At 43.7% G+C, this 14,470-nt stretch overlaps 1 protein-coding gene across 1 annotated transcript in view; it reads left to right on the plus strand.

Annotated features, from left to right (window-relative positions):
- Nucleotides 1-14,231, plus strand: part of Snx4 (sorting nexin 4) — a 54,098-nt gene extending 39,867 nt beyond the window's left edge. Inside the window, exons 8-14 of the mRNA XM_055625078.1 lie at nt 1,763-1,824; nt 3,867-3,932; nt 5,294-5,383; nt 7,597-7,696; nt 9,015-9,160; nt 11,208-11,322; nt 13,117-14,231. Coding sequence (XP_055481053.1) covers nt 1,763-1,824; nt 3,867-3,932; nt 5,294-5,383; nt 7,597-7,696; nt 9,015-9,160; nt 11,208-11,322; nt 13,117-13,164 — 627 coding nt within the window. The 3' untranslated portion in view covers nt 13,165-14,231. The remainder of the gene's footprint in view (nt 1-1,762; nt 1,825-3,866; nt 3,933-5,293; nt 5,384-7,596; nt 7,697-9,014; nt 9,161-11,207; nt 11,323-13,116) is intronic.
- Nucleotides 14,232-14,470: the final 239 nt, after the last annotated feature.

Consider the following 14,470-nt stretch of genomic DNA (forward strand, 5'->3'; position numbering starts at 1 on the left):
TTTTCTAAAACAGGGAACTGGTACTTGCCCATCACATAGTAGGTACTAACTCTTGTTATAAGGATGAGTGTGTGCCTTGTGGTAATGAGAGTCCAGAAAGGTCATTTTTGTTTTGTGAGCTAAAGCAAAGGTAAATAAAACTACCACTTAACTTTCCTGACTGTTGTTTGTGCTCCGTGATGCTAGAGCGTGTTAGGATAGCCTCACTTAATGACCCTGTGGGGATAGTTTTTTGTTCTCATTTCACACAACAAGAAACAGACAAATGAAATTAATAAGATAATACCCCCGTACATAAATACGGAGATCCAGAATGAGACCATAAACCTGCCACAGGAGCCCATGCTCTTCGCCTCCTACAGGTCTATATGGACAAAGGTGGAAGAAAACTGGCACTGGGTGAGTCGCCCTGGTTGGCACAGCGTCACCTGATGGAGTTCATGTCCTTATTGCTGGAAGACAGATTATAAAGATTTGGAGTGTGCTAATGTAGTTTCACAACTCTGTGACAACTGCACTCATGGGGCTGGAGAGATGGCTCAGGTCACCATCGTCAGGTCACCCACAATGGCTCATAAACACCAGTAGCTCTAGTTCCAGGGGATCCAGTGCCCTCTTGTATACCACATACATGTGATGCACAGACTAATACACACAAGTAAATATCACATTTTTAATAAAACCTTGTTAATATTCTAAAAACATAAGTTTACTTTGCTAACATTCTAAGGGTGAAAATTACAGTTACTGATACCATATTTAATATTTATTGCATAGTTTATAAATGGTTTATATATATGGTAATGTCTGGTGTTTGCTGCGTAGTCAGAAAGGGTGGCAGGAGAGAATCATGCACAGCTCCTCTGGAAACCGCTTGTATCAGGAGTCTTTTTACTTTCTTGAGGCAGGTTCTCACTGTGTAGACATACCTGGCTTAGGCCCCACATTGTAGACCAGGCTATCCTTGAACTCACAGAGATGCCCTTGCCTCTGCCCTTCTAGTGCTGGAATTAGAGGTGGGTGCCACCGGGTCCAGCTAGGAATTTTAAATGGTCTCAGAGTCTCTGAGATCTGTGAGGAGAAAACTGGAGAAACAGCTGTGTGTGTCCGCTGTCCAAGAGCACGTCAGACTCCTTTTCCAGGGTATCTACTTCTTCTGAGTCGTAGCTTCCCAGCAGAGGAGAGGAGGATAGTCAGGGTGGCTCTGTCAGCATTCTTCTGTGGCACACCTTCTCTGGAAACAGCCTGGAGCGATGGCTTAGGTCAGCAGTGCTTGCTGTTGTGGAATACCCAGGTTTGGTTACCAGCACCCACACGATGGCTCATAACCGTCTGTCACTCTAGTTCCAGGGGCTCCAGTGCCCTCTTCTATACTGCATACGGTGGGAAAAGGTTGCCTCTCCGAGATGCTGTCTATAGCATCGTAAGCCTGGAAAAGCTCCAAGAAAGAGGCTTGCAGACTGAGTTTATACAGCTGTCTGTGTGCTGTTACTGCAGCTGTGCCAGCATGCTGGGCAGAGTGCTGCTTCTCTGCTGGCGGTGACTAACAGCTGCCTGCAAGAACTGCAGACACGAGTAAAGGTGGCAGGGTGCTCGGGGTTTGATAAGGTTTTGGAGAGAATTTTCCATTTCCGTATTTTCTTGCTTTACTGTATTAAGCATGACTATTGGCTTTTTTCCATCTCTTAAAAAATGTATGTGATTTTCAAAAGTAATCTGTACAGGACTTAAACCTAATCTCAATTTCTATTAAATATTTCAGAGAGTAGCAGATCGACTCTATGGTGTTTATAAAGTACATGGAAATTATGGGAGAGTTTTTAGGTAGGTATCATACAAACTTAAACATTTAGCTCGAATTAGTTTTCGGCTTAAAAACAGTATTTTTAAATGCTTATAATGTGTGGGTCAGGAGAGTACATTTTATTTAAATTATCTGTGTGTTTATGTCTGTTCGAATGTGAGTAGGTGCACATGTTGAGGTGTTTACGTGTGTGTGCGTGTGTAGAGGTCAGAAGTTAACAGTGGTTGTCTTTTGACTGCTCTCCCCCTTGTCATCGAGGCAGCACTCTGCACTGGATCTAGAGCTCACTAGTTTGGATTAGTCTAGCTTGCTCAGGAGTTGTCTGTTCCTTTCTGCCAAGTGCTGGGTCACCCATGCTGTCATATATATGTGAGTGCTGCTTGTCCACACTCTGGTCCTCGGGCCTGCGTGGTAAGGTGGCAGACACTCTATTCACTGATTCCTGATGGTTTGGGAACAGGGCTTAATCTTGTAGCTGTAGCTGGCCTGGAACTCCTTATATTGTAGCCCAGGCTTATGTCAGACTGTGAACAATCCACCTATCTCTGTCTCTCAAGTATTGAGACTTCCAGTCATATTTCACTGTGCACTGCAAAACAGTATTCACTGATGTCCTATAATGGCTTTCACTTTCATTCCTTTTCTTTTTTCTGAGACAAGATTTCTCTGTGTAGCCTTGGCTATCCTGGAACTTAGTTTGTAGACCAGCCTGGCCTCGAACTCACAGAGATCCACCTGCCTCTGCTGGGATTACAGTCATGCACCACCGAGCCCAGCCAGCTTTCACTTTTCAAACACTTTTATTTTAAAGCCATCTGTAAACAAAAAAGTGGTGAGAAAATTGTGTAAAATTGTGAAACTCCTGACTGAAGGGGCACAAAGCCTTTTGCTGTCTCTGTTGATGGCCTGGGGAGAATCACTGGAAACTGTTGACTAATAAAATACTTTTTCTTTCTTTTTAATATTTCATAATTTATTAGGGCTTTAACAAAATGAATGTCTCAGTTTTGTGGTACTTCAGTGACTAGAATACTTGTGTAAGGGCTGGAGGTATAGCTCAGGGGTAGAACAATTGCCTAGTTCTTTGAGACCCTGGGTTCAGTCCTCAGTACCAAACTGGTAGTACGGTATATGTATATATGTGTAAATGACTTGCATGTTTTAGTTATTTAAATCGTTTTTGTTTTGTTTTGTTTTACATTTTTATTAGGGGTGTTTTGCCTGCGTGTGTGTGTTTGTGTGTGTGCCACATATGTGTCTAGTGTGTATGGAGGCCAGAAGTTCCTCTGGAACTAGAGTTACAGATATTTGTGAGCTGCCATGTGGGTTCTGGGCCTCAACCCTACACCTTTAGAGACAGGGTCTTACTGTGTAGCCCTGGAACTCACTATGTAGTCCAGGCTGGCCTAGAGCTTGCAAAGGTCTACGTCTGCCTCTCAAGTGCTGGAATTTAGATGGGCGCCAACAGCCCACTTTTACATCTCTTTCTTTTGTGAATTTTCTTTTTTTTTGGGGGGGGGCGGAACGGGGTTCCTTTATTTCTTCTTCATCTTGTTTTGTCTTTTTTTGGTACAGGGTTTCTTTGTGTAGCCCTGGCTGTGCTGGAACTTACGTGTAGACAGATCCATCTACCTCAACCTTTCAAGTGTTGGGTTTAAAGGTGTGCACCACCACTGCCTGGCTGTTGTTGTTTTGAGAGTCTCATATAGCCCAGGCTGGCCTTAAATTTTCCATGTAGTCAAAGATGACCTTGAGCCTCCTCCTTCTGCCTCTGAAGTGCTGTGATTACGAGATGTGCTGCCACATTTAGTTTTTGTGGTACTGAGGAGCCAACTTGGAGCAAGGTAGGCAGGTGTTCTACCAATTGAGCTATATCCCTAGCTTTGAGTGTTTGTGTTCTTACCTTTAATTATTAAATTTTAAGGGAAAACCAATATGCCTGAATCACAGAAAGTTAAATCCAAATGTGGGTCCTAGCTAGAAAATGGTCTTGTAAATGACTCCACCGAATAATACCCCGTAGAACTAGTTCATGGTGTTTTGGTTCTTTCTTTTCTTCTAGTGAATGGAGTGCCATTGAGAAAGAAATGGGCGATGGACTGCAGAGCGCCGGGCATCACATGGACGTGTGAGTAACTGAAGGACTAATGCATCTGGGCCTGCGATGAAAGTAATTTAATTTAGATTATTTATATACAACATAGTAAAACTAAAATTGTAGCTTTTAGGAGGATAATGAAGAGATTGTATAAAGGAAAAGGAGTTTTTTGTTTTTTTTAAATAAAGACAGAGTCTCTACGTAGTCCTGGCTATCCTGGAACTCACTATGTAAACCAGGCTGGCCTGGCCTAGAACTTAGAGAGATCTGCCTGCCTCTGCCTCCCAAGTGCTGTTATTAAAGGTGTGTACCACCATGCCCAGGAAGGAAAAAGAGCTCTTGATGTTAAATTAATGGACGTTAATGCTGCATAAGGTACCTCCTCCACTGGAGAAGTGGAAAAGTTCTAGAGATGTTAATACAACGCACATGTACCTAATTCTACTGAAGCGTGTGCTTAACCTTGTTTCAGGGCTGGAGATACAGCACAGCTAGTAGGGTACTTGTCTAGTGTGCACAAGGCTGTGGGTTCAATCCCCAGCACCATGTAAAGCTGTGGGCACGCTTGACATCTGGGCACTGGGAAGGTGGAGGCAGGGGAACCAGAAGTTCACGATCATCCCATGATGCACATGGAGTTTGAGGACAGCTACATGAGGCCCTGTCTCAAAAAAAAAAAAAAAAAAAAAAAAAAAAATCTTTTGAAGATAAATTTATATATAAGGTATATATGAAGGCTTCTATCAAAAAAGATGAAAAAAGTTAATTGAAAAAGACATTAAGGTTAATAGAGTAGTTCAGTGGTAAAGGCCCTTGCTTCCAAGTCTGGATCCCCAGGACCCACATCGTGGAAGGAAAGGACCAGCTCCTGAAAGTTGTTCTGTTTTCTACTATGCCCCATGGTACACACGCACCGCCCCAAATAAATAAAAATGTAATTACTGTATTTAAATAGCTCTATCAAACCAGTAATAAAAAGAAAAAAGTTTTAAATGTTCTCATCATGAAAAAGGTATGTCAGGTAATGGGTATGTAAATTAGCTTGAATTAATCATGCCACAGTGTGCCTACATCAAGTCCTCACTTTGACATTGTAAATGCAGTCATTGTTAATGCTGCTTAAGCTATTCAGAGGTAAGAAAACATTTTGTTTAAATGAATTATCTTTTTGTGTGTGTCGTGTGTGTGTGTGTGTGTGTGTGTGTGTGTATGTGTGTGTGTGCGTGTGTGCACACGAGTGTGCGCATGTTCATGTTCAGGTGACCACAGAGACCAGGAGAGTGTGGGATTCCCTGGAGATGGAATTATAGGTGCTTGTAAGCCGTTACGTCTTTCAAATGTTAATGCTTGTTGACTCAGCTGGAGTTACTGATGCCTTGTTTCTTACACAGCTATGCATCTTCTATTGATGATATTTTGGAAGATGAAGAGCACTATGCAGATCAGCTGAAGGAGTATCTGTTTTATGCGGAAGCACTGCGGTGAGTATCTGATGACAGTCCTGCAGATGTACACAAGAGTTGCTTTCTAAGTGATTCCTCTATATCAGACCCTGTAATGAGGCCCAGTGTATTCCCTTGTCAGGCATGACAATGACAAGTTCCGCCCTTAAAGCATCTTCTTGACAAGAGCTTCCTGTTATGTGTTTCTGTCCTGTCTGTTTCTTCCTGCTTTTACCAGTTTGAAGACTGGGACTAAAGTACAAGCAGAATATGGAGCCCTACAGAGACAAACTGAATCCTCTCTAGAAACTTACTGGATAAGAGCTTACGCTAGTGTGTTCGCCTCCCTCCCTCTTTCATGTCTTAGTTACTCTTCTGTTGCCTTGAAGAGACCCTGTGACCAAGGCAGCTTACAAAAGGAGTCATTTAACTGGGGCGTGCTTACAGTTTTGTAAAGTTAGTCCATGAGCACCATGGTGGGAGCATGGCACTGGAACAGTAGCTGAGAGTTTCTCTGTGACCCACAAGCAGCAGGCAGAGAGAAAGCCAGGGAGCTAACCGGAATAGAAGGGCTTTTGAAGCCTCAGAGCACACCCCCGTGACACCCGTCCTAACCCTTCCCAAACACTTTAACCAACTCTATATGAGCAGACAGGGGCATTCCCATTCAAGCTGCTACTCTTTCTTTCTTTCTTTGATTTGTTTGTTTCGTTGTTTTTCGAGACAGGGTTTCTGTGTAGCCCTGGCTGTCTTGGAACTCACTCTGTAGACCAGTCTGGCCTGGAACTCACACAGATCCTCCTGCCTCTGCTTCCTGCCTCTGCACGGGGATTCAAGGTGTGCATCACCACACCTGGCTTTTTTTTTTATTCCAATTAGAAAAGACATTTTCCTGAAAGGGTTAGCTTTCAGTTGGTTTTTCTGTCACTTTGAAAAGCAGTATGAGAATTGTGTTGGAGGCTGAGCGTGGCGTGCACACCTTCAGTCACAGTGCTAGGAGGCAGAGGCAGGGGGATCTCTGTGAGGACACGGCCAGCCTTGTCCACAGAGTGAGTTTCTGGCTGGCCTCGGCAGCAGTGTAAGACTCTGTTTTCACATGGGGGGAAGAAAGAAAGAAAGAAAGAATTCTCTTGAGTAGTTGGAGAGTTGGTTCAGTGGTTTAGAGTTTGTACTGCTTTCCCAGAGGACCAAGTTCAATCCACAGTACAACTAACTACTTGTAATTAACTATAACTCCAGCTCCAGGAGATCCAGTGCCTCTGGTCTCTGCAGGCATCCGCACTCATGTGAACATGAACATGCCAACACACACACACACACGCACGCACGCACGCACGCACGCACGCACGCACGCGGAAATACAGAAGAGCTGTGTTCTTTAGCTTGTCAGCATTAAATCAGTGGCAGGTGGGCAGTGCAGAAGCTTGTATAGAAGCAAGTTTCACCAAAATGTTTTCAAGCTATGAAGCAAAAGAAAGTTGCTGAATACAGTGACATTTCTGTAGTTGCTATAAGTCATAAAAATGATTACTATGTTTTGACTTGAAAAATGTCCACAGTTTATGCTGAGTGTGAAGGTATAAACAGGAGCAGTGTAGGGGTGTGCTCTACGTGCCTGGCTGGGTTCTGGAAGTTGGACACACTTTGGTATGTGGATTGTATGTGGACAGCAAGGCTCTGGGGCGTTCTGGTACTGTTTCTACTTAGTGTATTAGGATTGTTTTTACAGTTATCGTAGTTCATTGTTATGATTTAAGGCTAAGGTATTTCCAGAACGAAAAGGAAGACGCTGCTTTCAAAGAATATCACTTGCCACGTGAGACCCAGGGTGAGCTCTGGAGCTGGGCTCGATGGGATGTACCCCTAAGCTAGCAGCTCAGGAGGCAGAGGCAAGGGACATTGAAATTCAAAGACAGCTTTGACTGTGCTTAATGAGGCTGTTTGAGAAAAAAGAGTTTAAACAATTGATAGTAGTGTTACATAATTATTAAGTCTTTACATAATTACAGAAGCCATATTTTGCTTATGGATATGCAAAGTTTTTATGCTTAGGTTCTGCTAGATTTCATTCTCAAGGTTGGACTGCTACATTTTAAACTTGAAAGTTATGGTCACATAAGCCCTGAACGTACAGAGACATTATGAATGTTTCTCCCTGGACCCCTAAAATCATGTCTGATATGTTTAAAAAGCTTGAAAAAAACAAAACAAAAAAAACCCAGCTCTTAATGGCTGTTCTTGGTCACCCCAAGGGCGGTGTGCAGGAAGCATGAGCTTATGCAGTATGACTTGGAGACAGCTGCTCAGGACCTGGCTTCCAAAAAACAGCAGTGTGAGGAGCTGGCCACTGGGGTGAGTGTTCTTCAGGTTTCCGATGCTGCTGTAGCGGGTGTGCAGTTGTAACGTACAAGATGCTTATGCCTCAGGAGAATCATGAGGGAGTAACTGTACAATTTTTTTAGTTTTTGGTTTTATTTTTTTGTTTTTGAAAGGTTTAGTACAGACTACAAAATCACTGGGTAGAGTACAGTGTCTTGTAGAGTACAGTGTCTTGACTTCCCTTACCTTTTTTAAAGGACGTGTGTGTGTGCGTGTGTGCGTGTGTGCACGTGCGCGCGCATTTGCTGTTTGAGTACAGTATCTGCAGAAGTCAAAAGAGGGCATTGGATCCCTTAGGACCAGAGTTGCAGGCAGTTGTGAGCCACCGTTCTGATGTGGGTACTAAGAACCAAACCTGGATCCTTTGAAAGAGCAGCAGATGTTCTGAGCCACCTCTCCTGCCCTTTATGATTGCTTTCTTGTTATAAAAAGATAACAGCCATCAAAATTGTGCTTCTTTTAGTCCTGTCTTAATTGGACAAGGTGTTTTATGGGAATTGTAGTTCAAGGGCTGGGAAAATAGTCAGTAGTTAGGAGTGCTTGATTCCTAGCATTTGAGTCAGGCAGCTCACAGTCACATTCGGTTCCTGCTCCAGAGGGACCTGATGCCATCCTCCGGCTTCTTTGGGCAGCTGAATGCCTGTGGACATACTCACACATATATGTTAGAAATTAAAGCATTTTAAAGACTTACCTTACTTTGGAAAGCCTTACCCATTCAGAATCAGTACGTCCCTCCTAAGAAGGGAGAGGCAGGGTCTGGAAACAGGGAGGCAGCAGAGCAGGCTGCTTCTCAGTTACTTGGTTCACATACAAGTGCTTCAGTCTGAAAAGCACTTTTCGAGGAGTCAGTGTGGTAGCGCACACCTTTAATCCCAGCGCGGGGAGGCAGAGGCAGGCGGTCTCTGTTGAGTTTGAAGTCAGCCTGGTGTACATAGACAGACCCTGTCTCCAAAAAGACACTACCATAATTACTATTTTCAAGTAGTGTCAGGATAATCACACTGTTTATGTTTGCGTACTTTGAAACTAAAACCGTTCCCGTTGAAAGCTCCAGTCTTCTCCCCGGCTCTGGAAGTCACAGTCCACTTGGTGCCTCTGGTTGGCCCCTAGATGCCCCACTTAGGTAGAGTCACACAGTACTTGTCCCTGTGGCTGCTGTCACTCGTCGCGAGGCTCTCCGGCTCACCTGTGTTGTAGTGCATACTGGAATTCTTTCCTTTCAACTAGGTAATGTCCCGCTCTGTAGGCACCACACCTCGTCTGTTCATCTGTATTTGTTTCCTTCTAGACTGTGAGAACATTCTCATTAAAGGGGATGACTACCAAACTCTTTGGCCAAGAAACTCCAGAGCAGAGAGAAGCCAGAGTAAAGGTGCTTGAAGAGCAGATAAATGAAGGGGAACAGCAGCTGAAGTCTAAAAATCTGGAAGGCAGGTAAAGTGCTGTGAGGCTTAACAGTGCTGGACAGGAGGGATTCTGTGTTTGTTCCTGACAGTTCCTACTTTCACTGGGTGAACCTGCGCTCACTGCACGGGGGAGCTGACAGAAACCATGTTCTATCATGCTATGTAGTCCAGGGGAGGGCGGGGAAGGGGACCAAATCTGTAATTTTATGTGCTGGTGCTTCTTACGATTTTTATTCTCTGTGCATTCTCTGAACCCTTCCTTTAACCCCCGTAACAAAGCCTGATCACCCTGCAGAACACAGCACAGGTGCCACTTCACAGTGAGCCTCCCATCCTCCCAGACTATCACGGCATGGAACTTGTTCTTCTGTAGTGTGCCGCTGGTCCTGGGTGACTGGGTGGTCAGAGACTGTCTCTGGAAAGCTGTGGGCCCTTCAGAGTCTGTAACTGTGAGGGCTGTACTCCCTTCACATTTTACTTTAAGGCTCGGAATACAGTTGTTCCATAAATATTTCTGGAAATTCATATCTCAAGGGATCTGCTCTCGTTTGTCTCCTTCCTTTTCTGTTTGTGTTCTTCTAAATGAGAAAGTGGATTAACACAGTCTATTGTTTTAGCCAGGAACTGTGGTGCACGCCTTTAATCCCAGTACTGGGGAGGCAAAGGCAGGCAGGTTTCTGAGTTGGAGGTCAGCCTGATCTACAAAGTGTGTTCAAAGACAGCCAGAACAGAGAAAACCTGTTTTGAAAGAGAGAGAGATTTTTTAGTGACTTTGTTAATTTTTGAAACTGTGGACTCTTTTAAAAAAATCTAAGTCAGAGCCTGGTGCAGTGGCACTTGCCTGTAATCCCCACACTCTGGGAGGAGAGGCAGGCAGATCTCTGTGAGCCTGGTCTACAAAGCAAGTCTAGGACAGCCAAGGCTACACAGAGAAAGCCTGTCTCAAAAAAACCAAAAACCAAACAAACAAACAAAAGGCAGTTTTCATTAATATAATTAAAAGGTCCCTGTAGGAATTGTTCATTCATTCATTGAGTTAGTTAGGGTGGGGCTTAGTCACTCTGTTACCCAAACTTGTGTGAACTCCCAGGGCCCAGTTCCCCTTCCACTTCAGCCTTCCTAGCAGCTGGGTCTTTAGGGACCTGCCACTGAGCCCAGAAGTCAGAGCTCAAGATCCAGATTGTTATTTTTAATTTATTTTTATTTTATGTGTATGAGTAATTAGCTTCATATGTGTGTGCACAATGTACATGCCTAGTATCCATGAAAGCTAGAAGAGGGTGTCATATCCTCTGGAACAGACAGTTGTAAGCTGTCATGTGGGTGCTGGGAACTGAACCCCAGTCTTCTGTAGGAGCAGCCTGTGCTCTTAACCGCTGAGCCAATGGTTTAAATGAGTCCCCAGGTTCATTTACATCTTGAACACACTAATCAGGGTTCATAATCAATATATATGTTCCAGTGGCCCAAGGCAGGCAGTTTCTGTGGCATTTGCAAGGCTATGGTCAAGGAAACATCCCTATCTGTTTGAACATAGAGCTGTTGTGGCCAAAAGTACTAATGTGCACAGAAAAGCAAACATAACAGAGTATTCAGATACCTCCTTTTTTCCTTTCACATACATTTTAGGAAAAGAAAAAATAACTGTCTTATAAAACAATAACCTTTTCTTCTGCATAGACAATGGCACAACTTACCTGTGGAGATGGGAGCAGGTGTCTGTTTACTCCAGTTAGGGCACAGATGACACAGCAAAGGCACAGTTAACCCAGCTGGGGGAGCCAGTGAGGTCATTGGGGTTACTGATAGGAACCCAAGTGATGCCTCAAGTCACTCACACCCAAGAGGTCCTGCCCAGCTTGCAGGCAGCTCCACGGAAATGGCGCTTGCCCTGGCGTTTGTTCACTGCCTCTGTGACCGTGCGAGGGAGGAGCCTTGTAAGTGGCGTTAGCTTCTGTCCTCCTGTGGTAGGAAGATGTTTCAGTGTGGAGAAAATGGCTATACAAACTGGCTGGCCGGGGGCGTAGTGTAGACTCTTGAAATGAGAGTAAACATGGCTATGTGTTTTATTTCAGAGAATTTGTGAAAAATGCATGGGCTGATATCGAACGCTTCAAAGAACAAAAGAACCGGGACTTAAAGGAAGCCCTCATCAGCTATGCCGTCATGCAGATCAGCATGTGCAAAAAGGTACCGGCCCTGGGAGGGTGCAGCTGCATAGAGAGGTAGCTTAATGGGTAGAGTGCTGCATGAAGCAGGAGGTGGAGGCAGGATCGGAGATGTAAAGTCTTCCTCAGCCTGAGGCTTGTGAGAACCCAGCTCAGAGAATAAAGGGCCCGTGAGAATGCTCTGTGGGTAAAGAGCGGCTCTCACACCTCATGTCTTAAGTCTGATTCCCACTTCCCACAGACCTCACTCCAACTCTTGCAAGTTGTCCTCTGACCTCCACACAATCTGTGCCACACAGAGAGATAAATAAAAATAAATGAGTAAGAAAGAGCTTATCCGTTTATGTAAATTCTCTTACTAACTTTTCCTAATTCCACAACTTAATTTTGAAAGAATTCTTATAGCTCAGATGTCAGTCACTGTGTCTCTAAGTTTGTGCCTGTTTATAATTTGTGTTCAGAAGTATACACCACAATGTGACTTTGGACACATGCATCCTGTTCTTGAACAGGACCCTAAAACACCATTCCTCATAATTGTTAGATGCTCTAAGAAAGAGTAGACGTATTATAAGGGAATTGGGGTTGTGGTTTGGTGTTAAGTTTTACAGACACCATATAGCCACTCTCTGTAGTGGAAGATAAACTTTGAAGCCGGAGACCTTTCTGCAGTAGCATTTAGAACAGAATAGAATGTGCTCCTTCACTTCTTTCTCCTCACCTGAGATCTGCTGGTGTGGCCAGAACCGGTGGCACCGTGTGCTTGTGTGCCCTGTGGTGCCGAGGATACACCTGTGCACCTCGTGCTTCGCCATTACCGACTCCTGTCCCACTGTGTGTACCTCTGGCACCACTGTGGGGTAGAGGGCGGTAACTAAGGCAGTCCTGCCGTCCAGCCTTAGAAGGAAGACCCACTAAAACCACACAGGCAGCTCTTGTGCATCTTCTAGAACAGGGAAGAGTTCAGTGTCTGTTCCAACTGAACTTTACATATTGTAAATATCCTAAAAATAGCACAGACATAATGAAAATTTCAATGATTCAGAACATAACTAAGTACAAGTCCACCCCACCACCGCCAAGATTCCCTTTAAAAATACTTCTCTGTTACACTGTAGTCTGCCTCCTTTTGGATATTTTGGTAGAGACAGTCAGGTAGAAAATACACACCTCTTTTTCCCTCAGATAAAACTGCATTATATGTGCACATGTAGACTTCTTTTGTAACAGTTCTGAGATCTGTCATGTTTTTTTTTTTTTTCTTTTCTGTAAAAAGAAAAAAAAAAGCGAAAAACCTTCCTGACTTATTGGGAGGGGGATGCGTGTGGGGTGTGGCAGCCATCTCACCTGCTTTTCATTTACTTTTCTCAGGCTAGGTCCTGACGGTGTAGCCTAGGTTGGCAGTGGCACAGGCACAGGGCCATATCGTTTACAGACGGGATACTCTGACTTCTTTGGTCCCGTTTATTTCTTTCTCTTGATTTACTGCCCTGGCTAAGATTTCATGACCCTATTGAACAAGAGTGTGAGACACCTCAGTCTTCCTGGTGTTAGAGGGATGTTACAGATGCCCCAGTCATGCTGGGCGTAGTGCTACATACACACCTTTAATCCCAGCACTTGGGAGGCAGAGGCAGGGGGGGTCTTAGAGTTCGAGGCCAGCCTGGTCTATAAAGTGTGTTCCAGGACAGCCAGGGCTACGCAGAGAAACCCTGTCTCCAAAACAAAACAAAAAAAGAAATGCCCCAGACACTATGCACTATTGGCTATATGTCTGTTGTATAGAATCACATTATAAAGTTTATTTTGTTTTCAGGGAATTCAAGTTTGGACCAATGCCAAGGAATGCTTTAGCAAGATGTAATCCCATGAAGTGACTTTCTCTTCAATCAAAGTGCCCCGAAACGAAGCACAAATAAAAAGAAATCCATTTGCCACATAATATACACAAAAGTATACGGTAAACTGAACAAATCAGCCTTCTTTAACTTAGGTATAGTTGTGTTCATATAGCACAAAAGAATACATTTTAATGAAGAATAAATATTATACTTTGAGGTTTTGGGGACTGGTGCTGATTCCAAAAAATTAATTTAATAAGAGATACCAACAGATTCTTAGTCAGGCTTCTGAACCAGTGACTGGACGTGAGGATGTTAGTTAATTTCCATGTGTTCCTCTCAGTGACAGTTGTTCCAAGTCTTATGTGGGGGAGTGCTTCCCAAGACAAGACTGCTGTGGGACCCACTTCTGCTGTAGGGTTATTTTATCTTGCCTTAGAATTGAACTGTTTGGTTTGACAAAGCCCAGCAGAAACTTGTTGTGAAATCTGAGGTTTTTCTTCCCTGTTCTTAGATCCCTGTACCACCTGTGTACACTAGAAAATGCCTTCAGTTTGTGTTTCACCAAAATTTTGATACTGATCAGAATTTTATACTGCCAACAATGAAGTTTCAGCTTCTCAGATTACTCTGATCTGGGAATCGCTGTATAGGAAGTTTTAATTGAGCATTATTATTCTCAAATAATTGTTAACCTCAGCAGCAAGCCGCAAGTTCTTCTGCTTGGCCCTGTGCACGTGGCATGTCAGGGTACGAGATGGAGCATTTCCATGTGTAAGACGCGCATAGCGAACACATGTGGGCTGGTGCCATCATCGCTTATGTACGTTTCTATTGCCTGGCTGTGGTGTTTGTAAAGAGAAATTACGTTGTTGTGTCTCAGTGTGTGTCTCATGTGCACATTCAGAAGCCAGGCACTGTCACTCTGCTAGCTACAGGGCCTTAGCTGTGCTTCATTATTTCTAATGTTTCAAACTATGCGCAGTACTGTTTAACATTTGACTTCTTTACATGTTTAAAATGTTGCTGGAGTTTTGTGCTGTTTGCCAAACTTATACAGTAAATAAAGGAAGTGTCGTGTTTGTTTCCAGATTCTTTTATTTTAAGATGAGCCATATATGTAAATACCTAATTTTGTGTAAGGAAGTATACATGCCATATTATGTTTTAAAATGAACTAATGTTGGTGTTTTGAAAAATAAGGTACTGAAATTAGAAAAGACTTAAATTTTTGGTTATGGTTTTGCTCTGGTTTGGTTCTTTTTGAGACAGGGTTTCATGTAGCCCTGGCCAATCCTGGAATTGGTTATGTAGACCTGGCTAGACTCA

The sequence above is a fragment of the Psammomys obesus genome, unplaced genomic scaffold, assembly GCF_907164565.1.
Source record: "Psammomys obesus unplaced genomic scaffold, mPsaObe1.curated_primary_1811, whole genome shotgun sequence".
Lineage (NCBI taxonomy): Eukaryota > Metazoa > Chordata > Mammalia > Rodentia > Muridae > Psammomys > Psammomys obesus.